The sequence below is a fragment of the Pleurodeles waltl genome, chromosome 3_1 (genome assembly GCF_031143425.1).
Source record: "Pleurodeles waltl isolate 20211129_DDA chromosome 3_1, aPleWal1.hap1.20221129, whole genome shotgun sequence".
NCBI classification, from domain to species: Eukaryota; Metazoa; Chordata; class Amphibia; order Caudata; family Salamandridae; genus Pleurodeles; species Pleurodeles waltl.
Window position 1 is genome coordinate 352271525 of NC_090440.1, and position 27559 is coordinate 352299083.

General features: G+C 42.7%; 1 protein-coding gene across 2 annotated transcripts in view; it reads right to left on the minus strand.

Annotated features, from left to right (window-relative positions):
- Positions 1–27559, minus strand: part of COPS2 (COP9 signalosome subunit 2) — a 221018-nt gene that overhangs the window by 174540 nt on the left and 18919 nt on the right. For both annotated transcript variants that reach the window (XM_069222508.1, XM_069222507.1), the window contains exons 2-3: positions 20938–21051; positions 19385–19462 (exon numbers count right to left, since the gene is read on the minus strand). In XM_069222508.1, the coding sequence (XP_069078609.1) occupies positions 19385–19462; positions 20938–21051 (192 nt within the window). The remainder of the gene's footprint in view (positions 1–19384; positions 19463–20937; positions 21052–27559) is intronic.

A 27559-nucleotide genomic window follows, 5' to 3' on the forward strand; every position in this document is an offset into this window, starting at 1 on the left:
CCCCCCGGGGGGGCACAAATGGCCTAAAATAAATTTGCCCCCCCAACACCCACCCCCGTCCGGGAGCGACCCTTGCCTACGGGGTCGCTCCCCCTGCGTGACATTGGCGCCAAAAAACAAATCCCCGGTGCCTAGTGGTTTCTGCCCCCTTGGGGGCAGATTGACCTAAAATTGGCCAATCTGCCCCCAGGGGGGCAGAAATGGTCTAAATACAATTTGCCCCCCCAGGGGAGCGACCCTTGCCTGATGGGTCGCTCCCCATCTCTAAAAAAAGAAACAACAAAAAAAAAAAAAAACACAAAAAAAAAATTGCCCTGGTGCCTAGAGTGTTCTGCCCCCCCCCCCCCGGGGCAGTTCGGCCTAATAATAGGCCGATCTGTATTAGGATTACAGGGACGAAAACATTCCTTCTCTCTCAGGGGATCTCCATTGGTAATCATAAACACTGAACATATTAGCTAACTCATCTCCAAATAAAACCGCAAAGCAAGAGGAAAAAAAAAGTGGTAGTAGAAGTAAGCAAATGGATTTCTTTAGAGGCTTGCCCAAGTTGGGCAGCTGCCCTAGCATCCGAATAAAGACAATAGTGTATTGTTAAGGTGTACGAAGCTCTGCAAATCTCAGAAATGTTCTTAGTAACGCAGTAGCAGCTGCTTTACCTCTGGTAGAACGGGCTTTAGGTTTCCAAGGCAAGGTTTTGTTCTCTTTCTGGTAACAGAGGATTGTGCAAGAGACAATCCACTTAAACAAGGATTGCTGCAATAGTTCAGAAAAAGTTGTTTTGACTTTCTCAAAGACTTTGTTTTATCGAGATAGAGAAGAGGGATTCTGAAATGATGAAGGTAAGGAGATAGTCTAATTGATGTGAAAATCTGACTATTTTTTAGAAAGTTAGGAGGGGTCCTCATCACTACCCTGTTACAATGAAATACTGAGCAAGGTTCATGAGAACATAGGGCCTGTATTTTGCTAACTCTAGGCTATGGTGACCAAGAAGGAAGCTTTCCGGGATAGGTGATGAAGAGAGGTCTTATAAATGGATTTGTAGGGAGGATCCACAAAGTGAAAAAGGACAATATTTACCTCCCAGGGAAGAAGTAGTCTCCTGAGAGAAGAATAGATCTTCTTAATGGCCTCCATGAAATCCTTCACTACTCCTATTCTAAAGAAGGGAATTTGTGAAGGGAATTTTCAATAGGCCACGATTGCTACAAGATGTGCCGTAATAGCAATTTTGCTTTGGCCAAATGGGAAGAACCGCCTCTTCTTGGCAAGTGAGAGGACTGAAAATGTTTTGAGCACACCAGATGCAGAATCTCTTCCATTTGAAAGAATAAGAAGTTCTAGTAGATGGTCTTTTGGCTTCTCTCAAAAACATCCATGCATTCCTATGAGAGGTTCTGGTGACCATATGGTATGAGTTCAGGAGCCACACTGACAAGTTCAGAGAGTGAAGGTGTTGTGTAGCCATTTTAGTTATAACTCCATGCAGGTTAGTTTAGCACTCTAGGCCGCTGTGCACTTTGACCTAGATGTATTTTATTCGGCTTTGCATTGTTATTTTTACAGTAACCAGTTTTACGGTCTTGTTTTATTTTCATCTATCTAACTGTTTTTGCTTAGTCCAGCACTGTGTTCTTAAACAAGACATTCTTGATCATTTTGTGCTTCAGTCAAGGCTACAGTTTGGTACATTGCCAGTGAACGTGGTAGAAGTTTAGTCTCCAACATTCGTAGAAAATACACAGCCTTACGTAGGGACATTTTCTTAGAACATCAGCTGTGTTATTATAAAAACACTCCCTAGTCCGCTTACACGTTAAGAGGGAGATTCTAGCCAGGGAACCACACCTGTATGCTGATTGCTAAATGCTTCGCTGCAGATGCTAACGCAGACTACAGGCCTTTGCTCAGGTATGAGGGTTGATGTCCTCCCAGGGGAACCTGAAAGGCAGAATTAGAGTTTAACATGGAGTGCTCAGATTATGACTTAGATTGGAAATAGTCCACAAATCTTAGTGACAATATGATAGCGTTATTCTTATGCTTCACTCTCCTCGTCACCATTTTAATATTGTCATGTTGTGTCGTCCTGGTTATTGCAACTCACTCTTTGCTATCTAAAATGCAGTTGTTTTATTAAACCAGTCATAAAAGTTATACTGCTTCTTATTGTCATTTATATATGAGACCGAAGTGTGAATGAGAGAACCGGATGCGACCTGAGTGACCACGACTTCCCTGAGAAGCCTAATAAGTCATGCGCTCGGCTGCCCAATCATCCCCATCTTCTGGTAGAGATGAGGCACTGCTAGTTAGCCAGAGCAAAACCCGGATTTTGGACGACCGGTGTCACCCACAGTGGTTCAGACTCAGTCTCCCACACCGTGGACGATCTTGTTGCCCAAAATCCAGTAGTCTCATTAGAATAATGAGAGCCTACGCGACAAAGGTTGGAGTGTTGAATTTGGCCTCTGAATTTTTGAAGAGGTCCGGTTTGCACTGCAGCCTCCTGTGTGGACGCAATCTGCACTGAAAAATATCTATGAACCACTATTGTTAGGGCAACCCCTGAAGCAATGAGAATCATTCTGGCCTTCAAGTGAAACAGCTTTATGATCACTGTTGGCAGTAGGGGAATTGGAGGAAAGGCGTAAATAAATTTGCCTGACAGCCGATCCATATGGCATTCCCCAAACACGCCTGGTTGGTAAAACCTTGAGGCAATTTTTGTTTTCTCCATTGGCAAAAAGATCTTTTTAGGGGAAACCCAAGTCACAAAAGATGCTGTGTAGGATGGAGTTGTTTAAGACCTATTTGTGAATCTCTTCAACAGTTTTGCCGGGAGTGTCTGCTTGAGAATTCTCGATTATCGGAAGGTAGACCACTGTAATTCTGAGATCACTGAAAATTAACCATCTCCAGAGCAGTGTTTCCTAAACTGTGGATAGTGAGACGATTTTTGGTGGGTCATGAAAGTCAGAGCAATAAATAGAGAGGCCTTTAAATTGTGGCTTTTTTGGCCAGAGGTCAAATGTCAAGCTATGTCTACTGACATTTTGCTGTATATTCTTTTAACATGGGAATAAGCGTTTACTTTTCTTTCTCCGACTGCAAAGTGAGAACAGTTTTCAAAGTGAATTATGTGACAAACTTTCTGGAGTACAGGGAGTGTGAACAGAAAGGTTGGAGGATTTTGGGACATTTTTGCAACACACAATAAAACGTAAAAAACCTTCCAAATGAACTGTATTCATTCAGCAGTTAGGAAAGCAAAGAAGAAGTGCATTTTTTTGTAATTTTGTAAAAAAAGTGTTAGAAACAGACTTTATGAGGATGAAAACAAAATCAAGATATTTTACTTGGTGATGCACACATGGTAAATATTCACAGTAACCCGATTTCCACACATTATCATTTGTGTGCTATAAAGTATGATTAGTAAAACTGTAAGTCTGTGCAAATTTAGTGGCCGTTTCAATGGAAATGTACTGTATGTAAATGACAATGCACACAATGCTTTAGTTGCATTCAAAAACTGCCCTGCCTCATGTCTGTTAAGGGTAGAGGAGTCTCAAAAGTTTAGCGTTCTAACAACTGAGGTTCTAAAAAGTTTTGCAAGCACTGCTTGAGAGACAGAGGTCGGACCTTGATCCTCCCTGCTTGTCTAGATAATGCATGTCCGTTTGAACAGGAAGACATTTTGTCCTGAATAACAGATAAAAAGCCTTCAAGACTAAATGTACTGCTCTCATCTCCAGAAGATTGATGTGATAGGACTTTTCTTTCAGAGACAACATGTCTTGAATTTGAAGATGGTCCATATGAGCACCCCAACCCAAAAGGGAAGTATCCATCACTATAGTTTGGGTCCGAATATCTTGATGGAAACTCATGCCTTTCAGAAGGTTCCTCTGAGTGACACCACCAGTTGAGGTAATGTTTTCCATGAGTGGTTAGTATCACTCTGTCCATTCATCTTTCTGAGTTGCTCCCACTGATCTTCCAGACACTGTTGCAGAGGCTTCATGTTGAGATGTACATTCAAGATACATGATGCCATTGATCCTAGGAGAGAGGAAAGTTGGCTCGCTGTTGGGTGGGCTACTGTCTTTAGATTGCAACATTTCTGAACAATAGATAATAGTGTCCCCTCCAAAATAAACGTAGGAAGCTGGCCTGGTGTGTGGTGGGTACCTAAGGTACTTACACCTTATACCAGGTCCAGGGATCACCTATTAGTGTAGTGTAGTGTAGGCAGTGTCTAGAAGCCAGGCTCTCTAGAGGTAGCTGTGGATGAGCAGCCAAGGCTTATCTAGGAGACATGCAAAACTCATGCAATACCACTGTAGTCACACAGCACTTACACACATGAAAGAGAACACTGTGTTCCAAAAATAAAGGTACTTTATTTTAGTGATACAATTATCAAAAAGTACTAGATAAGCAACCCTCCAATAGGAGGAAAGTAACACACTAAATATGTACACTAGTAATCGGAAATAGGCATAAATAGCAGTAGTGAACAGTGCAATAGCAATGGAAAATACTGACCCTAGGGGAAGCCCAAACCATATACAAAAAAAATGGAATAAGAATGCAGGACCCCCACCCAGGTAAGTGGAATCTGTAGAGGGGAGCTGGAGGAACTAGGAACCCCAAAAGTTAAGTACCACAGGACCCCCCCAGCGACCAGGAAGAAAGGAGTAAGTTACTGTTTTTCCCAAACCACCAAAATGACTAAAAAGAAGAATAATGCACCACTCAGAGCAGACTGCAAGAAACCAGGGGTGGATTTCTGAAGAGGAAGACCTGAAAAAGAAGGGGACCAAGTCCAGAAGTCGCAATAGTGTCAGGAGCTGGTAGATGGTAGGACGAAGATGGTCAGCAATGCAGCCCCTGGAGTCGGTAAAGAGGTCCTGGAGGATGCAGTTGCCATCCCACACCAGATGGAAGGCTGCAGTCGGTCTATGGTGGCAAAACGCCACCAACAAGCATTGGCAAAGGCAAGAGTCTCAGTAAAGGAAAAGTGGAGCTACTGGGGACCGGCAAGGTCCAGGAGGACTCAACCCACGGAGGGGAGGCCAAGGGAACCCTCAGCAATGCAGAGAGTCCACAGAAGAAGAGGCCGCCCTCACAGAAGACCCACTGGAAGAGGACCCAGGAGTGGCGAGGAGCACACCGCAAGAGAAGCGCGCAGAGGGCTGTGTGTCGCAGGGAAGAGCGCTGGGGCTACACAGAGCCTGGAGATCCCCTGGAGGAGACTCCAACAGGCCTTGGTAGCTGCAAGAGATGCAGTGCACGGGGTGCTGTCCTGCATGGGAAGGCAAGGGTTTACCTTCACCAAAGTTAGACAGCAGGCAGAGAGGACCAAGGGGACCACTCCAGATCACCACCTGTGATGCAGGATCCACGCAGCTCAGGAGGAGAGAAGATCTGCGCAGTCTGTCGTCGTTGCAGTTGGTGCCTGTAGATGCAAGGGAGTCACTCCTTCACTCAAAGGAAGATTCCTTCTTCCTTCTCGTGCAAATTGAAGTCTTGCTGCCTTCAGAGGATGCACAGCTGGGGAAATGTTGCAGAAGCTGGAAGGAGCCGTGGAAACAGTTTTGCAAGCAGAGTCTTTGTCAAGGATGCAGATTGTCTGTTCCTGGAGGGTCCAGTTGCAGTTCCAGTGGCCAGAAGTCAAAGTAAACGATGCAAAGGAATCCCGCTGGAGTCTTGCTCATCAAATCTAAGGACCCACCCAAGAGGGAGACCCTAAATAGCCCTGGAAGGGGGATTGGTCTCCTAGTTAAGTGACCAGCTATCAGGAGGTGGCTCCGACTTTAACTGCCTGATCAGGCCACTCAGATGCTCCCAGAGGCCTCTGCCCACCTTGGATTCAAGATGGCAGAATCAAGGGACCCTCTGGAGGAGCTCTGGGCATCACCCCTGGGGTGCTGATGGACAGGGGAGTGGTCACGCCCCTTTCCATTGTCCAGTTTCGTGTGTGCAGGGACTTTAAAGCATAACAGTGGCTTGAGGAGGCTACCCATCCTAAGTCATGTAACACCTACTTTCAAAGGGGGAGGGTGTTACTCCCCTTTCCCAAAGGAAATCCTTTCTTCTGCCTTCCTGGGCTTGAGCTGATCAAGCAGCAGGATGGGAGAAACCTCTCTGAGGGGTGGCAGAAGCGTGGGCTGCCCGAAAACCCTAGAAAGCTGGTAGGAGCAATGCTGGGGGTCCTCTAAGGAGCCCCCAGAGTGCATGGAATCTGGCAACAGTATTGGAGTATGATTCCGACATGCTTGATACTAAACATGCCTACGTTCGAAGTTACCATTATGTAACTAGACATAGGCAGCGACCTATGTACAGTACATGCATAAAATGGCGTCCCCCACACTCACTAAGTCCAGTAAAATGGAGCTGGAGTTCATAGGGGCACCTCTGCTCATGTAGGAGTGCCCTCACACACAGGTACTTGCACCCTGTCCTCTGGGCTAGGAGGGCCTACCATAGGAGTGACTTACAGTGACCTGGTGTAGTGACCTGTAGTGAAAAGGATGCATGCACCTTTTCTCATAGGCTGCAATGGCAGGCCTGCAGATGCACTTTGCAAAGGCTCCCCCTGGGTGGCATAATACACGCTGCAGCCCATGGGGGACCACTGATACCCCAATGCCCTGGGTACCATACCCTAGGGACTAAAACTGGGGTACCAGTATGCCAAATGTGGGGTGTGTGGTCCAAGCAACCCAAGTTTAAAGAGAGAGAGCATAGTCACTGGGGTCCTGGTTAGCAGGATCCCAATGAACCCAGTCAAAACATACTGCCAACAGGCAAAAAGTGGGGGTAACCATGCCAGAACGAGGGTACTTTCCTACAGTAAACATTTGTGTGTGTCCTGTGTCTAAGACAGAACACAGACAGTGAATAGACTGAATTGGCACCAAGATAGATCTCTTGATTTAGGTATAGTCCTAGCTGATTTAGGTATTGTCCTAGCTGGTTTAGAGTCACGACAGTGGTTCAATAATGTTGGCTCGCTTACTGGTAAGATGACGACTTGATAATCCAGTTGTCTAGATATGGATAGACAAAAACTTTTCATTTTTTTGTAAGTGAGCTGCCATGAGCACCATGCATTTGAAGAAAGTCAGTGGTGCACATTTGAGACTGGAAAGAAGACCATGTATTGGTAACAGTCTCTGCCTATGGTGAACCAGAGGAATTTTCAAGATCTCTTGGCTATCAGGATGTGAAAATAGGCATATTGCAGATCTGTTGAACACAGTCAATCCCCCTGAAGAAGTTAGTGGTAGATTTTACGAAGAGACAACATTCTGAACTTTTCTTTGCAAATCCATTTGTTTGCTTTTTTTCAGGTCGAAAATGGGTCTGTACTTGTCCTTCGGTCCTTTCTTCATCACCAGAAGGTAACAGGAATAAATTTGAATTCCTATGAGAGGAGTGGGGAACTTTTGCACAGCATGATTTTTTAAAGGACTGGATGGTGGAGGAACCTTAGATCTGAGACCGTATTCATGTTCTACAGGATTCCGAACCCATTTGTCGGTAGTTATTTTTCTCCAGTCTTCCAGATAAGATGTTACGCTTTTCCCTACCGGAGTGGGAAATGGAGGAGGGGGTAAGAAAGAACTCATTGTTTTGACCAGCAGTTGGTTTAGTGACTTTGGTCAGTGGCTGCTGACTACTTCTGCCTCTTGTCTGACGTCTGTGCTGCTGATGTCTCTGTGGCTGTTGAGGTTGCTGTTGTTGCCACTGAAGTCAATGAGTTTGAACCCTCTGATGAAAATACCAGTATTCACGGGGCCTAATTGAATGTCTCTTACATTCCTTCCTTTTACCCAACCTCACACCTCTCACAGTGTCAAGTTCAATCTTCATACACGACAAATCATCAGTATGAGAACCGAATAAGGAGTCCCTGAAAACAATAGGTTTAAATTTGGTGTTAGGCTGCAACCCTGTGAGTCTGAGCCAAGATGAAACGGCAAATCGCTAGACCAGGCATCTCCAACGAGTAGCTTGTGAGCGACTTGTAACTATTTAGCTACCTGCAAGTAGCTTCTTGTGTGTATATCCCAACCTTCTAAATTAAATTAGAACCTTCAGTTGGCTGAAAACGTACATATCTCAAAGTTGTGTATTCAAGACAAAAATGGGTGTACGTTTAAATCTAATATACTGATGTTTGGAGAAAAATAGCTGAATTCCCAAAATATATTTAAAGCCGATTGTTGAGTAATAAAATATGAGGTGGTACTTATTACTAATACTTTTAATTTCATACTAGGGGCAGTACAGCTGTGACTGATATGTATTACCCTTGTGGAGGCATTCCAAATTGACTAAGCCTTTTAAACATTAGTGCTGGCATTCCTTTCTGATGCAATGAGGTGATCACTGCCAGTATTCTTGCATATTGTAGCCAATAACGTATCAGTATATGATGTGGTCACTGTTACAATACTAATAATAATATTAGCAACTCACAATGATTTTCACAGAATATATGTAGCTCTTATTACACAAAAGGTTGGAGACCCTTGTGCTAGACCATGACGGTATCCATGTGCTGCGAGTGTGGAGGTATCAGATGCAGCACTGATGAATCTTGCTTTGACACAATCATGCCCTCGATGATAATTTCTTAGAAGTCTTGACATTTGTCTCTGAGAAGTTTTTTTTATGAGTTGCTGAATAGAGTCCCAAAGTGACCAGTAATATCGCCCTAGCAGCCTTCATAGTGACAGCAGAGGTACGGCTAACTTTATTGCCCACAGAATCCAACTTTATACTTTTGTTGTGAGGAGAAACTATAGATGATGGGGCTGGGGCATGCAGCTTTCCATTCCGGCAGCAGACAACAGGATTTGGTGTAGGATCTGTGCAAAGAAATTCGAAATCCTGATCTGGAGGTTTAACTTTTTTCTGTAGGTGTGATGGTGCAACCGTAACAGAAGGCAATGTCAAAAATAGCTTCATAACTGGTTAAAACATCTGGAACCAAAAGGCAGCACTGGTCTAAAGGCGGACCTTTGACTGCGTGTTTCAAATATTATAGATGTGGTGGCTGCGGTAGCTGGCAAATCAATATTTAATTTAATGACACCTTTAATCAGTACCTCCTGCAAGTTGTTTCCATCATCAACAGGAGATAGTTTTACTGGAGGAGAATCTGATAATTTAGGTGAATACAGACCACAAGAGGAGGTCGAGTGATGAAATTGTGAGGATCTCGACCTAGATGAAGAAATCCATCTTCAATCTGAAGCAGGATCTCGTGGAGATCTTGAATGGTGTTACCTGCTGCAAAATCTTGTCCTTGACCTAGATCTGTTGCTTTGAGGTTTGGTATAACGTGAACAAGATCTTGGTGGGGAGGCCATGGTACAGGTGACTGTGGTAGCCGAGAGTGGCAGGTAAATTTGGTTCAGGAATTACAGCTGAAATTGCTAGTTGTGAATGTAACTATTGGGGAGAACATGGCAGCCTGTGATATACCAGGGAGCTAGAGCATAGGTACCTGGGATCCCGGCCGGCGTAGGGTGAGCTGTCGTGCTTGTAAATGAGTCTGCTTGTCTCGTGCAAGATGGTGAGCGGCTCAAGCTGATCCGAAGGGGTCGTAGGGTGGCATAGAGCCACCCTGGAGCTGTGTAGGAGCCATAGAGCGGCAGCACGTATTACCCTCTGGTGAAGCGGAGGCAATGTCAGCACATTCAGGACGACAGCGGAGGCTGCAGCGGTTGAGGACGCGGCAGTCAAACCAGGAAGTAAACTGGCATCACAGCAAGATACTGGATGGAGCTGCTCAGGTATCATGAGTAAAGGAAGGAGGACGGGAACAAGAGGTAGGCCTCAGATCTAAGTCTAAATCAGGGGGAGAAATCCTTTTACGAAGGAACATGCTTTGAAAGGTGAAACTTGGTAGGCATAGCAAACACAAAACTCTTCCAGGAAGGGTGAAGTGCTGATTGATAGAAAATTGGGGAAAATAGGTAAAATAAATAAAAAAGCAGGTAGCAGCCCCTCTAGACTAACGGAGCAAGAAGCAAATAGGAAGGATTTAATTCCACAAAACAGGGAGAGCGGTAATGAGACAGTGAGAAGCGAAGGGGGAGTGAGAATATATGAGGCTACAAGTGGGACTAGATGCGAGATTACAGCTGTCGATCTAAGCAGTGTAAGGTAGACCCCCGGTAGGGGGCTACACCTGTATTACGGGAACCTTTGCAGGAGGTTTTAGAGTCGGCAAATAGCAAGGTCTACCCCATCACCACTGCAAGAACTTCCCTGGAGTCTATGATCATATCCCTTTTGGAGAGGCTTTCTGGTTTCTGAAACAAACTAAGGGGAGATAAAGGAAACCTGTGAAGCTTTAGATTTCTTTTTTACCTTTTGACAATATGTACCCAAGCTCTTGAGAAGAAAGTTGGATTCATGAAAAGGAATTAAGGAAGTACAAAGGAGGATATCCAATTGCTGAGGGAGAACGAGCAGGATTTGCAGAACAGTTGGAAAATAGTTCAAGAAGAAATAACCTGAGAATTCTAAATGTTCCTGAGGGGGTGGAAGGAGATGACAAAGGTATATGTGGTTTCCCTCATTAAGACAGCAGTTTTGATAAAGGAAAGTGAGGCAGATATTGCAAGGGACATTCAGAGGATTCATAGAGACCCTTTCAGGAGAAACCCTAACAAAAGAACCCACGGAAAATGTTGTAAAATTTCTAGACCTACGTCTTAAAAGATAAGGTACTGTTAAACGCACTAAAAATGAAAACACTTAGTCGGAAGGACTTTTCTTTTGAGGTTACGTCAGATTTGTCCAGGGTGATATAAATAAGCAGTGGGAACTGGGGAGACCTCTGGAGGAACTCCGAAGTCTAGGTGCATCGGCACAGCTTAAGTTTCTGTCCTCTCTTCAGGTAATGCACAACAAATGATTAAAGTAAGAAATCAAAGGGCAGCGGATGAAAAGACCATCAGGAGCAGGGCCTCTGACAATTAGTGGCTATTTTGTAATGATGGTTATGGCCAGGAAACCATGGGAGCTTTAAATTTGTACTAACATCCAGTAGATAACGAAGGTGTGGGGGGGGGGGGGGGTGATTGGATGTCGACAAGGGTTTTTGGGGGGGGAAGGGCACGGGTTAGGGGTGATGGGGGCACAGGGTGAGGAGCAAATGGGGGGCGGGGGGGAAATCCTCATACACTTCAGCCAATATTGTACTGAATCCAATAAGTGGATAGCACTGGTAGGAGACGGGGACAGCAATAGGCTGATCCAGATAGTGTCTGCACACTAAAGGGAGAAGAAGCAACATTTTGCAGTATTTGAGTGACTCCCCTGCTCACATATTAATTCTGCAAGAAACTCATTTAACTAGACTATAATTTAGATACTGGTTAAACAGCAGGATAAAGCTGTAACGTTGGAGATGGTTTCAGAAATATCAGGAAGGTGGCTTATAATGAAACTCCAATTATGTGGCATGAGACTTACTCTTGTTGGGCTTTATGGTCCAAACTGTGATGATAGAGCCACTCAGAATTTTCTCACCTACTCGATTTTCCTGACCCAGTTGTAATGGCTGGAGATTGTAATGTGATTCTGGATAATAAATGAGATAGGTCATCAAGAAGTAGTTCAGTAGGTACCTTGAAATCACAGGCATATCTCAAAGAGATGATGAGGGAATTTGGGCTGCGCGATTTGTGGAGGCAGAGAGTAGGTGTACAACAGGGGTTTTTGTATAATAACAAAAAATATGGTCATGCTTCTCGGATCGAATACTTCCTGGTTGATTGGGTGCTGAGTGATTCAGCTGAGGATGTAGTCTATTCAGTAGCTCACCTATCAGATCACACAGCAGTGGTAATAAAAATTGGCTTTCCTCAGGAAACAGGAGTTAGAAGATGGACCATGGAACACACACTATTGTTGGATAGGGAGGCTGAATCCCAACGTCATAAATACGGAAAAATTTTAAGGCCAATTTGTGGTCCGCTCCTACGACTGTGGTTTGGGATACTTTTAAAGCTGTTATTAGAGGAAAGATTTTGAGCCTCCCTACCTACAGGAATACACAGTACAGAAATGAAATAAGTTCCTTAGAAGTAGAAATGGTCAATTGTGACAGCCAACTAATGAAGAGTACAGAGACAGAAGAAAAGGCTGCTTTGGAGAAAAGGTTGTGCCAGTTGAGGATTCGGCTTGAAGATGTAGTACAAGCTAGAATTACAAAGAGATGGGAAGCGAGTAGATTAGCGCACTTTGAGTATGGAAAAAGCACAGGGAAACTACTAGCCTGAAAAACAAAGATGGTGGAAGTGCGAAATACTAGTAAAAAAATTGTACATGATCAGACTGGGGAGAGGTGGATGAGCAGTGCAGACATAGAGAAAGCTTTTCAGAGGTTGTTTGTAGAGTTCTACACAGAGGAGATGGTAGTGAGTGAGGAAGAGGTGAGGGAATGGTTGGGGACAGACAGTCTGCCTAGTCTCACCCTCGAGGAGCAGGACCGATTGAATAAACATATCTCCCAGGAACAAACAAGGGCAGCATTAAAGGCAAGTAAGGGAGGTAAAGCAGTGGGACCAGATGGCATCCCGGGGGAGCTATATAAAGCTTCAGGGGAATCTATAGTGCCTGTTATATCAGATTTGCTTGTAGAGATTTTTGAGGAGGGGCCTTTACCAACATCCTGGAACGATAAAATCATTACATTGATTCTGAAGCCATAGAAGAGTCCTGCTTGATATGAATCACACAGGCCAATATTGCTTTTAAATAACGATTATAAGTTATTTGCTAAGGTATTGGCGGAGAGGTTGAATGGGGTGGTGAAGAGATTGATACATCCAGCCCAGAAAGGGTTTATTATAGGAAGGTTTTACATGAATTAACCTTTAACTTGATTGGGGCTATAGATTTGGCTGCCACTGCAAATGAATAAAGCGCATATACGCATATAGATAAGATTCAACAATCCATAAATTCATTTATGAGGCGTACAAAGGCCCTAGGGTTTCGTAGAAAAAGCTGCAGAGAAGGAGAGAGAAGGGGATTGCCTCACCCTCCTAGACTTGCAATATTATGCGTGGGCTTTCCAACTCAAGAACTTGAGGATACTTTTCTCCTCCCCAGAGTCTTCAGAGATCGGGTGTATGTTTAAAGCAATGGTAGGTAGGGTGAAGGGGGCAACAAAAAATATATATATATTTAAAAATGGTGACACAATTTTTTTTTAAAAAGTAAAGCTAAAAATATTGCAGGACATGGCAAAGGCTTGGTATAAAATAAGACGGGCAATGAGGGCAGAATATTACAGTCATTGGGCCCCTATTTGGGATTTTCCAGGTACCCCTGAAGCCTTGAAGATATGTTAGCTGTGCCAATTAGGAGGGCAGGTATGAACATTGGGGAAATCTCTTTGGGGATGGAACCCCACTCTCCTGGGATGAGCTAAGCGAAGAAATAGGGGGATGTTTGTCCAGATTGAAGTTCAATAAGCTGAAAGGGTGATCATATAGCATTCATGTGAATCCGGGATCAATGAATCATCTGAAGGAGAAATTAGTCAGAGACCGCCCACCAACTACTAAGGAAGTGTTGATTTGAAACTGGTAACTCCTGGATATGCTGGACGTTGACTTTAGGCTGGCAGAAGATCTTTGGGGAGGATGCATGCAAGGGAGCAGCTACAAAATGTGTGCTAAGTATCAATGTGCACTCTATTTGATGCGGCGAAACTGGACCCGTTAAGTAGAAATCATCTTTTTTCTATTCACAGAGCCAACTTAACCTTCGAAAATGAGAAAGGGGAAAGCAGTAAAATGTCCAAAATGTGGTTTGCTGAGTGCAACGGATATCCACAGGTTTGTGGACTGCCCAGCTATTCATTCATTTTGGGAAGAAGTGGGTAAGACTGTTTCGAGTATATTGGGACCAGATATCAAGGTAAGCCTTTTGCTGATTATTTTTGGGGTAACAGAAGAGTCTGAAGAGCGTAGTAGGGATAAGCAGAACCTGCTCTTTTATTCTATACTTTTGGCCAGAAGGAAAATCTGCCGCAAATGGGTAGGAGAGTCATCTCTGATGCATACAGATTGGCTAGATGCACTCCATTAAACTTGGTGAATGGATACCGCTGGTTGTTTTTCTAAAAGGAAAAAAGTGTGGCTGCCTCTGGTGGAGTGGATGGGGATCAACAGTGTATCCAGGGCAGTAGAGGTAATTAGGTTCGGAGATCATATACTGTGTAGTGATTACACTTAACTCTTGATCTTAAGCTGCAGCAGCAACACGGCCCCCCCTAATGGGGCTAAGTGAGAGAGATCCAGCCTCCCTGGTCACGGTCAGCTCCATAAGCAAGATGGTGTGAAATGATATGGCTAGGAGAAGGCCTAGGGTCTGAGGTGAACGAGGACAAAATAGTTAAAAACAAAAAAAGAATTGCCAGTTGTGGAGGCGGTGAAGGAGAAGATGCCATTGGGACTTAAAGAAGCGTTAGTGAATCTAGAATGATGAGTGGAGATTCTGGTCTGGAAGGCAAGTATGTTCTGGAGTACTCCGAATCGGATTCAGATGGGATTCAGCAAGTTTTAATGCGTGAAAGCCATTCTGCCATTGTCTTAAGGACCTTTCGGACCTGAGCTGCTTCCACCTGTTTTTAGGCTAATTTCTTATTTCAGATTTTATGCATTTTAGCTGCACTGCATTTACCAATGACAGTTTACACACATTTCTTGCATGATATTCTTCTAGGAAGGTGTGGTACGAGTTGCTTGTTTAGTTAGACTTTGCACAATATGTAATCAGTACCTTCTGTTCAATGCTAGGAACAATGTACACAACATCCTGGTACTTGCGAACATCCAAATAGCATTGCATCAGAGCTGTGCTTCCAACACAGTATGGCTTTATTATTATTATATAAATAAATGGAGCACTGACCCGGAAGGACCAGAGGGCATTCCAGTCACAACCATCCTGGGACGAATACGGTGTTTGATATGTAGCTCTGCTGACGCTAATCCATCAGCTTCCCAAAGGATTGCCATCTACATCAAAGTCAGACTCCTGACACTTTTTTCAGGTATGGGGCTAGGGCTAATCCCTTAGACTGGGCCAAGCAGAAGGGTACACCCGCTATGCTTTCAGCATAATTTTAGGGTTAGGAGGACCTTCTATAACCTCTAACACATTTACCATGGTTGGGTTATTCTTTGTCTTTACCAAGTTCATCATGTTGGTTACTTTGCTTCGTTTCATCTCCCTTATTATCGCAGCTCAATTGCTTTATGAAGGTCATATTTGTTTAAATAAATATATTGAAAACTCAGTTCATATATTTTTCGTACTTTCACCTGGGAATGCATGAGTAATACAACAAAGGATGAGATCTGTTTCTGCGACTTCCCTAGGGAGTCAGGATGTTGTACAAATTGCCGTAATCACCTTCCACCCTAGTTGGTTTAGGGGTTCAGTTGAGGCACTGTGAGCTAGCCAGAAATTGGGCCAACAGCTCCCGATGGTGTGGCTGGAGTTAGTCCCCCACATTCTGTAGTTCTGTTTTCCTAACGTGCAGCCTTATTACCTTAGTAGGAACCGTATAACACTGCCTTTGTCTGGGAAGTGGAATGATGTCTCGACGTTGAACCATGTCGTAACATTGACAGATGTCTCGACGTCTAACTAACACTTGAAATTGTGTGTGACACTGAACTGACCCTTGATGGCGAGCAAGTAGGTGCAGTGCCTCTTCTTGATGTCCTGAACATTCAAAGGGGGCATAATTTCTCACCAGATCATCTTCTTTTGGGTCTGCTCTGAGGGAACTCTCGGTGGGATGTAACAAAGGTGAGGGGACAGTCTTGCCTCACCCCTCAGACGTCTCTCCAGCCAGGGAATCTTCTGCAGTGCACCACTTGACCATGCAAGTGAATCTTCTCTCTCGCAAAGCATGCCTGCAGAGGGTCCTGTAGTGAGGACACATTTTGGGATCATGAGAGTCTGGCTAACAGAGGACACAGATCCTGTGCAAATCTGTTTTTGCCATTTCCTACCACATTCTAAGCATTTTGCAAAAAGGATAACATTCTGCAAAATAAATAAATACATTAAAAAAAGATATTTTCTGTAAACAAAATATCAGAAAATACTCTTTTGCCATAAAGGACATCGAGTGAATCACTTTTAGAAAGCAACAGGTGAACGATTTTGAGTGAAAACCCCTTATAAAGGCACAGCTTTGATTCAGGATCCCATCAGCGGGAGCTGGAAAAAAGAACTGAGTAAACTGCCACCTGCAGGGAATGATGGAACAACGGAGGTCAGAGTACCCTTAAATGTGGGGTTCTATTATCACAGTTTTAATGCTGCAGCCTATTGAGTTACATTAATAACCCTGTCTTTGCTTATCACTTACTTTATAAGAAGTACAAAGTTTGTGAAAAATAGTTTTAATTATTCTTAGTGACTTTTAAAGGTTTATGCTTTTTTTCTTACATGTTTTAAGGTAAATTGATATGATTGGCAAGATAGCCTGTTTTAAGGCTGCAAGTTTACATTATTGTCACATGTACTTCCTGGACTTTCCAAAATAAGATGAAGATACTGTGAAAAAAATGTGACTTTGATAGAACTGCTCCCAAGTCCTAGCATGTGGGCGGCATGATTCAGTGCTTATGATTTAAATGGATATCCCCTGAGAAAGAACTGTCTTTTCTTTCTTCTGATCTTTTTTTCTAAACGAATAGTAATCAGCAAAAAGTTTATAGCAATATGTTTATTTCTTGCTCATGTTAGGAAATTGTAGGGAAGACAATCTTTAAAATCTGGCTTTCATTAAACTGTTTACAGTTTCTTTTTTCAACAAACGATGCAAGTCACCTCTAAGTTTCTTGACCTAATCACGGAACTTGGGATTTGGCATTGTTTCTTTCTACATGTTCACCAAACTTCTTAGTGACTTGCAATACTCATCATGTACAGCAGGGGGTATTTTATTCAATACATACTGTATTAAAAAATAATCACCGCACCTTATAACTGAAATAAAATGCTCCTTGAATGGGTAAGTACAATGATAATAGAGAAAAAACATCTGGATTTAAAAAGGCGGTAATGCCCTATGCAATCAACAGCATTTTGAATGCAGTTTCAACAGCTCTCCTCTGGAGGATTACAAGGATTGAACGTCTGTGGTTAATTCTACCAATTGTACAGTGGTATTCAAATACGTATTCTTTAAATTAGATTCTCCTCCGTGACACAGGATAAGCCTCTGTCAATGGTTTAAGACACCAAGCTACTGTTTAATGTATCTGTAATAATCCACCAGACCACAAAATCATATAAAGGTTTTGTGATGCTTTCCTTGCTAGACTCAAGTAAAAAGGGTCTCAAGAAGCATTACTTGCTCCTGGATTTCTTGGAGTAAATCAAACTTAGACATGAGAAAAAAATATTGCGAATCGCATCCTTAGTTTAGATAAGTGTAATAATTTTGGTGGGCATCTTGAAAAGTAATTCCTGGAAACGGCATAGTCTCTTGGTCCAATATGCACCTACTTTAAGTCTTCAATGTTCTATGTAAAGCCTACTGGTTAGCCTCAAAGATGTTTTCTGACAAGGCAATTAGATAAATCCATTCACCTTCAGTCTGACAACTGTGAACACATAGTTAGCATTAATAAATGTTTTACTACACCTTGCTCCCTGGAAGATACAAAAATAATTATGCATGTGGAGCCGATCACAGTGACCACTGGCAAAAGGTCTGATTAGAACCTCTTTTCATACGGCTGCATTGGACAGAAGTAATCTTAATATTAAGTAAAATAAATTGTCTATGTTGTGAGGAATACAAAGTTTGTAAAGAAAATGTTATTGCCCTGCTTTATGCATTCACAAACTCCATACACAGTGGTTCCCAACCTTTTGATTTCCGTGGACCCCCACATTAACATTAATGAAACCCAGGGACCCCCACTGAATCATCATTAGAATCCGGGGACCCCCGCCTGAGTCATTACTGGAAGCTAGGGACCAAATTTGTCAATATTTGTTAATATTTTTACATTTTCTAGGCTCTCGTGGACCCCCTGAGAAGGCTTTGCGGACCCCCAGGGGTCCCCGGACCACAGGTTGGGAACCACTGCGCATACAATATTGGTTTGGCTTTCTGGTGAACATTATATATTTACAGCTGTTCTTTGATGATTAGAAGGTTATCTAAGATACGACCGGCTTTGCATGCATTCACATTCAATCAGGTAAACTAAAGTGGTATTTCACATGAACTATCAGAATTTTCGAGCCGTTGCAAAAAACACAAAAATCCCCGTGTTTCCGTTAAATGTATGATGAAACATACACAGCTCTTTTTTTTGGAGGACCACTGTTGGTCACATGACCAGCCTCAAATCTCCACATAATTTCCATATTTATTCCATTTCACTGAATTGCAAACATTAAGGTTACCCACCAACTTTGGTGAAGTCATAAGCTTATAAAGATGGTTGATGCTATAGTATTTGAGAGTCTTTGTCTTTTCAATAGTCCCTGTGACATTTTCAGGCTCCTTTGTACCCAGAAAAAAATGATTACTGGTTGAGAGCAAAACTAAGGATTGCCCCACCTGCTCATGTTACAGTGGAGACAAACCTCAGGTCATGTCCCATTTTCAACATTCACTCATGCTGCTGGACTGGGCAAGGAGGTGGGGTTTAGAAGAAGTGATCTAGCACTCCAGCTAAGGAGATAAGAGACAGCACAGGGGAAAGTTAAAGCAATGACGTGCACAAGCAGTCAGCAAGCAAACATAGGGAGGGGGGGGGGGAGCACAGCAACCTAACGATAATGGGCAATGGCAAGCAATTCAAATGCAGTGAGGCCTCATTAGTTGCTCAAAGCAGCGGTAAAAAGCTACAGCAAGAGCCATCCTGGGCTCTTCGTTAAGGTCCCGCTCCACCACTCTTTGGCTACAACTGTCCATTGACAAGCCCCTGCAAGGAGATGCACAAACTGGAAGGTTAAGGGAGAATGAAAGCATATGAGCTATCAACTCACTGCGCCTTACCCAAACTCTGAAGAAGGTAATCATCTTAGTGCAGAGGCCATGCTCGGATCAGACACTCAGACTGTCAGCACTCAGGCACATAGAAAACCTGCATTTTCCACTTAAACCCGGGTGCTATTATTTTCAGAGCAACTGAGTTTTACTATTTTGTCAGGTTTAAAATAGAAACCCTAAGTATATTTCTTCTCAAACATTCAATGTATCTGTTAGACTAAAAATTATGTTATAAATACCAACTACATTCTTATAAAAATAACGCAAGATCTAAATCACAAAAGCTTCAGTTCATACCAGTTTGAAGTTAATTTTGATCATTTGTTTCAGTGCTTTAAATCCCCATTCACCCTTTTCTCCTTCAAGTTCCAAAACCTGGAGAAAAAAAAAAAAGTGTTACTAATTTTACAACGTAGACAAGCCTACATTCAGTTTCCACTAGCACGATCATAGTGCAAAAGCAACACTAAAAGAAACAGGATTAAACATACTAAATACATAGGTCTTAAAACGCATCCATTGTGATGGGCACACACAAAGAGAGAACACGAGGTTGCCAAGCAACCATGAATAGTTTAAACATAAAGCAATATACTGTAGAAATAAATCAAACTCTACATGCTGATAGGTTCAGCATCCATTCTGGAAAGGTTAGTAGAAAACACTCATGCCGATTAGAAACTTGGCAGATCTGAGGAACAGGAATTAATGGTAGATAGCAATGTGGAGAATTTCACCAGATATTTTTGAGAATCTCCTCATTAAGTCCCTGGTGGGAGTACAGTCCTTTTATTTGGGGACATTTTGCTCCTATCATAATAAAAGTTCAGAAGCAAAACCAATCTGGTTTTGATGAATTACATTTGGATGTTTATTTGTTATATTAAAATGCATAATTTGAGATTTTGGACAAAGAAGTGATAATTTCTTATCAGCCTCTCACAAATCATCTTCAGGAGCATGAACTGCCCCTGAAGTCTACTGTTAACTAATCAACTTGGAAAAATAGTGTTAAAGACAGTAGTTCCTAAACCTTTGGTCTGGGGAGCCCTGGGATCCGAAAACTTACTTAAGGGGTACACGACTACTTAGAGATTTAAGTATTAACTGATTAATAAAGTGTATATAAATAAAGAAGCAAAATTGAAACCTGAAATTTTTTTAATGTTCTATAACTATGAAGGAATTTGAAACTGGAGGCTGAATATTATGTTGGTAATCTCAGAATAATTTGTGGGAGCAGTGCAAGTAAATCAAACAAAATCTAGCATGGACAATGGGTGACTTCAATTGAATTTAGAAATGCTCCAACTTTAGCATTAAATTAAAACAATCTTGTGTTTGTGAATTAAATAAAATATTTCATCATTTGTATATTTGTTTGATGAGTGCTTGTTTCCGTGTTTTTGAGCGGTTCAAAGCATCAAAATTGCTTAGGCCAGGGTCCCCGGATTCCAATAATGAGTTAGTCAGGGATCCCAGAATCCAGTAATGAGGTTGTTAGGGTCCTCAGAAGACAAAAGGTTATCTACCAGAGGTTTAAAATACAACAGTTTTGCTCTAATTGAATCACTGAATACTGGGCTAGAAAAATGGATTTTTGGACTGAGATATTTTTATGAGTAAGATATTACAAACTGGAAAGCCTTGGGTAACTTGGAGAAGTAAATGTTAACTAATTATCCACCATGGGAAATATTAGAAACTTCGCACAACCATCTGTACATCCTTCCTATTCAGGATGATGAAACATTTGCATGCCTTGAATAGGTCACACAAAAGACTTTACTATTTTAACGTTGAAACAAAGTGAAACGCAAAAACGAGGAACAAATTAAGTGAAAAATAACCTTTTGAAAACTGCTAAGCGCTGCCTTGGGGTCATCCTCCTTCAAGGCTTTTGAGTTGTAGTACTGGTTTTCCAGATCCACGTTTGGCTCCGAGTTGCTATCTTCTGAATACTCCTGCATTAAGGGATTTTAACATAAAAGTACAATTGTAAACTTTCGCTTCTGAAATGAGAAAATATAAAATGCACAATGAACATATTCTGAATGAAAATAGTACAACCTGCACCTCTGCCCTGATTAAAATCAACTACAGCTTTGACTGGTATCCTACTTTTTTCTATCCAACATGTTTAACAACCATACGCACTGAGGAATAGCCTCAATGAAACGTTCTGGCTGTGAGATCTATCTAGAGAGGCACACCAAGTGAACCATACTACAACACAGGGCTACTGTCTTTTTCCCAGGACATAGGCCCTCATTATGAAGATGGTGGTGTTTACCGCCGTGTTCAGGCTGGCGGTCATTTAACTGACCACCGGCCCCCCTGGAACTCTGCTGGCCGCATAATAAACATTTTGCTGGGCCGGCAGGCGGAAACATTGTTTCTGCCCGCCGGCCCAGCAGAATGCCTGGCCGGGACACTGCCGGCAGCTCCACATGGAGCCGCCGTCAATGCCTCTGTGCAGCAGGTGCAGCTGCACCCGTTGCGCAGATCACTGCCCGGAAATCGGGCAGTGACCTGCGCGATGGGGCACTGCACAGGGGCCCCTGCATTGCCCATGCCAAGTGCATGGGCAGTGCGGAAGCCTCCAGAGCACCCCTTCCGCCAGCCTTTCCCTGGCAGGAGAACCCGCCAGAGAAAGGCTGGTGGCTGTAGGGATTATTATGCCCTGTCGGAGGCAGCCTGGAGGTGGAGGAGGGCGGCCCTCCATGTGTACATTATATGGCGGTTTAGCCCACCATGCCGGTGGCGTTATTTTTACCAACCGCCGGCATGGCAGGCTGAACCGCTGGGGACCATAATGACCCCCATAATCATGAAACAACAGCACATCATTTTTCTGATCTGTAAAATAGAAGAGTTTTCCCTCTTAATGAAGACTGAGATGCCTACTGGCATAACTACAATAAATTTCCATTACCATGGTGTGCCCGAAACCTGTGTGAATGTCCTTGTCTGTGTGTCGGTGTAAGGCCAGTGGGATCAGAATTCTCCTTTGTGGTGCAGAGGCAATTATCTATGCGGGGCCTGGCCATTTGTTTCTCTCAGAGGTAATACTTTCAAAGGCTGATGACTGCCATGTGCAAAGTCTCCATGTGTGACTGTGCTAACTTGTTAGGTGCTCCGGTTTGAGACATTCCTAATCACTACCTGCAGTGGAAACAGTGATGTTAAAGACTATATATGCTCTGGAAAGGAGAGATACCATAAGAGAAGGAACTGCATTGGACCAAATCAAGACCCTGACAGTAGAATCAACATTTCCTGTTCGGAACAGACCTATAAAAGAGGAAGAGAAACTTCCCCCACTTGTGAAGATTCCTCGCTGATACTCCACAAAGTACCAGAGAAATTCCTAAGACCCAAAGCTGGTGTTGCTAACAACCAGTCTCTCATGGCGGTAGAGTAATCTTGCAAGTCTGCAAGGGGCTGCTGGAGAAGCAGGGATATTAAGTACTTGAGACTTAATACCCCTGAGAGAGGGAAGTATAAGACATCCCTACAGGAGTAAACTGCAGAGAGGATCCCAGCTGCTGCTTCAGAGTGTAAGGGACAGCCCAAAAGTGTGCACTAGCGTGGAAGCAATGCAGTAGCTGACCTGAGTGATGAAGTAACTCTCCCTACTTCCCCATCTCTGCCTTAATGATAGGCAGCACTCAGCACCACCCAAACAGGACAGAGGGTGACCATGTCCACAGTCTCTAAATACATTTCCTGACACCCGATGTCAACTGATGACTCTGCCAGTGTGTGCAGGACAGCAAAATAATTGCTTTACTGGAGAGTGGGCATGGAGATCGGTGGAGCTTGTAGATACTCACGATGACCAGTCGCGATCTGCACAGAAACATCATTTATGCCCGCAGAGAAAGGCGGGGTCATTGCACATCAACTCCAGAGGTAGAGGTGCACACAAAGGACCTCCCTGCTGCTACGCTCAGGTAACTCCCACACCTTTAAATTGAACTCATGAGACACTGGAACTCTTGGCTTTAGGAAAAAATATGATGGGGTTGCTTGTGACGGAAGCACTGAAGTACTGCCTACAGGCCACACACTGAAGTCTGCTGATGATGTTCATAGTAAGTCTGCACCTGTGAGATTATTTAAAACTGTATACATTTTCTGCATGTCCTCCCCACTGTAACCATTATAGAACTGTACTCTGACAGGCTTATTCCTTAATGCGGTATTTCATTTTTAGTATAATAAAGTACTTCTTTTAAGTAAAAGCATTGAACTAGACCATCATTATTGCATGCTATTTGTTGAGTGTGAAGTTCTGAGTTTCTACCCTCCCCACTACTGCTCTGATGAGCATTGGTCAGCTTCCCATACTAGCCTGTGGGTCAAGTGATGAAACGGTACATTAGTATTTAGCTTACAGTGCCACAATAGGTCAGGCCCCAAAACAGAAGTGACAGAGGTCCTCAACAACCACAGGTGTGGCTCTGTAACACTTGCCTGCCCTGTGGCCCAAGTTCTGGCAGTCATCAAGGCTGTCAGCATTATTATTGTTTTTAGGAACGCACTTATCTGTTTTAGGTATTTTCTATAGCATCACAATCCCACCTTGCAGTCTTAACACAGCACTATGTCCACAAGGTGGCATAAGCTGGAAGGTAAGACATTCATGGAGATAGGAGTGTCCTTCCTGTTTTAGTGGCTAGTTACTGGGTAATCCTCAGCCAGCCAGGAAAACAGAGGTGAAAGTGTCCTTTAGGTTCAAGGATCTGTGCTCTCATAAAAAATAAAAAAAAAATACAAAAAAAAAAAAATGTTGTTAGTATTCACTGTTCATATGATCCTTTCTCGCAGTGTGCCAACTAGACTCCTTCAGGAGAGAAAACCCTGCCTGTGATGATGCATTTTACCCTTTTCGGGAAAGGTGACATAATGGGGTAGGCTCTCAGCTCTGTCCCACAAGCAAACGCCTTGATGGGTCTCTTAAGGTTGAGGCAGAGTCTGGTGGCCTTATTTTTTTTTACGGCTTGCTTTTTTTTTTTAAAAACACCTGCATTGCATAGACGTTGGTGTGGTGATCAAGTTGGGGCAATGGTAATTTCAGCCTAATCGGAAGCATTTTCTTTGGCATTATAAATGGATAAACAATGTTCTTAAATACAGCATTAACTTGGGAGTGCAAAAGATATGGGGATTTAAGGGAACTAGATTTTTTTTTACTTTCTCTAGAGGGGGTGTGTTTCTGCTCATGGTTCCTCATAATTAAATCTTGATTTCGATCTGCTCACATGGGGATATATTTTCTAAAATGCATGTCTAGATGTTTCTCAAGTTCTCTTCGCATTCCTGCAACTGAGAGGAGATTTGCACGTTACACACATCACATATAGTTGAAATGATATCCTATGATTACTGATGATCCCTAGCAATGGTTGCATGCACACACTGAAAATGCTTGGTGGCAGAGGCCACTAATGATGTTGTACAGTGCAGCCAGATAATCTCTCTAACATTAACCAGCTTGGACACCGAGTCACAATTAGTACACATAAAGGCAAATGGAACTCAACACACAAACTTAAGTGTTTTGCAACCTTCCCTTCCAAGGTCTTGTTGGATAAGACAGTTTGGCTACACATCAGGAGTAGTAGTAGTAGTAGTAGTAGTAGTAGTAGTAGTAGAATAAATGTGGGCTGGCTGTTGGGTTTGGTTAAGTGGAGAAAGTGTCTGAGGGTACTAGCAGCTTACCTTTGATCGAGGAAGTCATTCACGATGTCAGTAATTTCTATCTTGCAATGCGACCCTAATAAGGAGATTGCAATATGGTTCTTAAAGAAGGATTTTTTTTTTGTAATATTTAGGAGAGGTGTTGGATGCATTCATGGTAGCTGCTAATTCAACGTTGTCTAGGTTGATTCTGTGTGGTTAACTTGATTAGTAGAATGGTTCCCCAATGTCGTCGATGTGTTGTATTACAGCCCGTAACACCACACTTAGTATTCTCTCACATACAAGTGGCAATTCATTTTCATCTCATATAACCTTGATCATTTTGCAGAGGTATTTTGGGTTTTGAACTATTCACTTAATTCTTGGTAATTCTAGATTGCACCTTTTATTATGAACCTTGGTGCTCGTTTCATTATTTATAGAACATGGAGTGCAACTATCTCGAAGGTATGGGAAAGGCGGGGTTCAGTAACTACTGATTTATTTCACAATATTCAACTGAACTTCTATAAATGGCAGGATTCTGGATTTATCTAAGAAATCTCTATTTAATACATGTTTAACCATAACAACTTCACTCAAATACAACAGGTAATTTCCAGGCAAAACAGGAAAGAACGTTGGCGTAATGACCACCAGCTACAGAGGTACTTTTATTGTCACGTGAAGGTCACAAAAGTACAACAGCTCTGACAATACTTTTTTGCAACCATGAGAGGATCACAGATGCTCTAGTAATTGCTGATAAGTCTGAACATCTGAAAGAGGGTCAAAGTATAAGTGCTTATGTATGTAGGGGTGCATCAAGAGATGTCAATGACTACAAAAGCGCTCTTTCTGCCAGAGGTCAATCACAACCACAAGCAACCATGGAAGTGCCTTTTCAGTTTCAGGTGGAGCACAGAATCTATTAAGATGTGCACTGCTACAAGGGTTGCATTTACAACCAATAAAAGATCACAATTTGCAGAACCTTGGAAACAATGCATGGTGAGCAACTCAATGTAGCACTCAGGTGGCCATCCTAAGTGAGCAACACCATCCTGGTAGAATGTGGAGGTTGCATGCCTGTTGCATATGCTTCTTTCAAAACATGCATTGGTAAATCCAATAGGTTTCACCTAACCTTTGGGACCTAATGGCTTTGAAATGCCTTTTGGTAATGCTGTACAACATTGGCAAGACGTTGTGCAGCATGGCCAAAAGAGAAACAAGTATGTGCAATGCAATGGGTCTCACGTTTGCTCGAGTTGGAGCTATTGGTGCTGTAAATTCCTAACTGGACTTTTCTTGCCGCATAAATTGAAAATGAAAAGTAAAACAGTTGACATAAGTGAGCTGATTCAAAGTGCCACGGCCGCCATGAGCGCAGAGGAACAGTCAAACGTATCAGCAAACGTGCAATTATCCATGTAACAGGGTTGGTTTCCAAGGCGGTAACAAAACCACCCCAACGAGGGAGAAACAAAGCATTTACCAATGGTAACAAAGGGTTTTTGAAAAGCAAGCCCATGAACGAGTGTTAGTGATGGGTGTGTGGTGGGCATAGTTAAAAGCCCACAGAAAGATTACAACAGGTCAAAGGGCTTGTGTGCTCGACCGAAAAAATAGAAAATGCAGTATATAAAAATTGGAGATGGTACCAGAGACCGCTTGATATCTTGCAGGAAGTGTGATGATCTAGAACTGATGAACAGACTGCTATCATTCATCTTTGTAACTCACTCGTATTGCTTGTTCTACCTCCTGGATAATATATGGAATATAATCCGATTCTTCTTGCTTGCTGGGACTTTGGAGCCTCCCAAAAGAATATGGAGCCCTTCTTCTAGCACATATTTATAAAAGTAGGATATATATTAATACTTTAAAAATTGAGTTGATGAAGACTGATTGTATGTTAAATGATAACTTGTATTTATATCACATAGTACTACGGGTTACATCATTTCTAAGCTCTCACAACAGCACGTAACTAGTATGGTAATGAATGTACTGATGCTCAATTTATCATTCTTTGAAGAAAAAAAAAGGGAGTTTAAACCCTGCAGGCATTACGAACCAATGACCCAGCTATACGTTAGTGGCAATTGTTTAACCAGTAGAGGCATCTTTGCAGCATAGAAAATACTATCTTTTTGAATCTTTTTCTACATGAAAAAAATTGATAATTAGACACAATCATTGGTATGACTTTAGTCTTTAGAACAGTCTGACCAGTAGGTTTATGTGTACAGTAGAAATTGCATGCACTACAATATTATCTCTGAACATAACAGGAGAGGCCCTCCTGGAGGACGCCTCTCGGTTGGTCATGAAAATCTCTGCAACACTTTTGGGAGCATAAAGGAAAGTAAATAAACCAGTTCACAAGTAATTCAGAACGTGATTCAACAAAATAGAATAACAATAAATTAAACCGTATTGCAGGGGATGAAAACTGCCAGTTGATCTCCCACCCTCAACAAAAATAAAAAATAATTCAAGTACTTTAACAACAAACAAAAAAACAATGAGCAGGGGGCAACAGAGGAGCAGGTGGGAGAAGCGCCACATGAGGGAGGGGTGAAAAGTACAGGAGCGAGAAAGCAACAGTGCGAGGAAGGATGGGAGTTTGGCAGGGGAGAAGTACATGAGAGCTTGCAACATGAGAGAAGCAGCAGCACTGAGCCACATGCCAAGAATTCTGCAGAGGAAGAATCGCATGAGAGCTGGAAAACACAAGCACACTGTAGGAAGCTGGCTCTTTACATACTATATCAA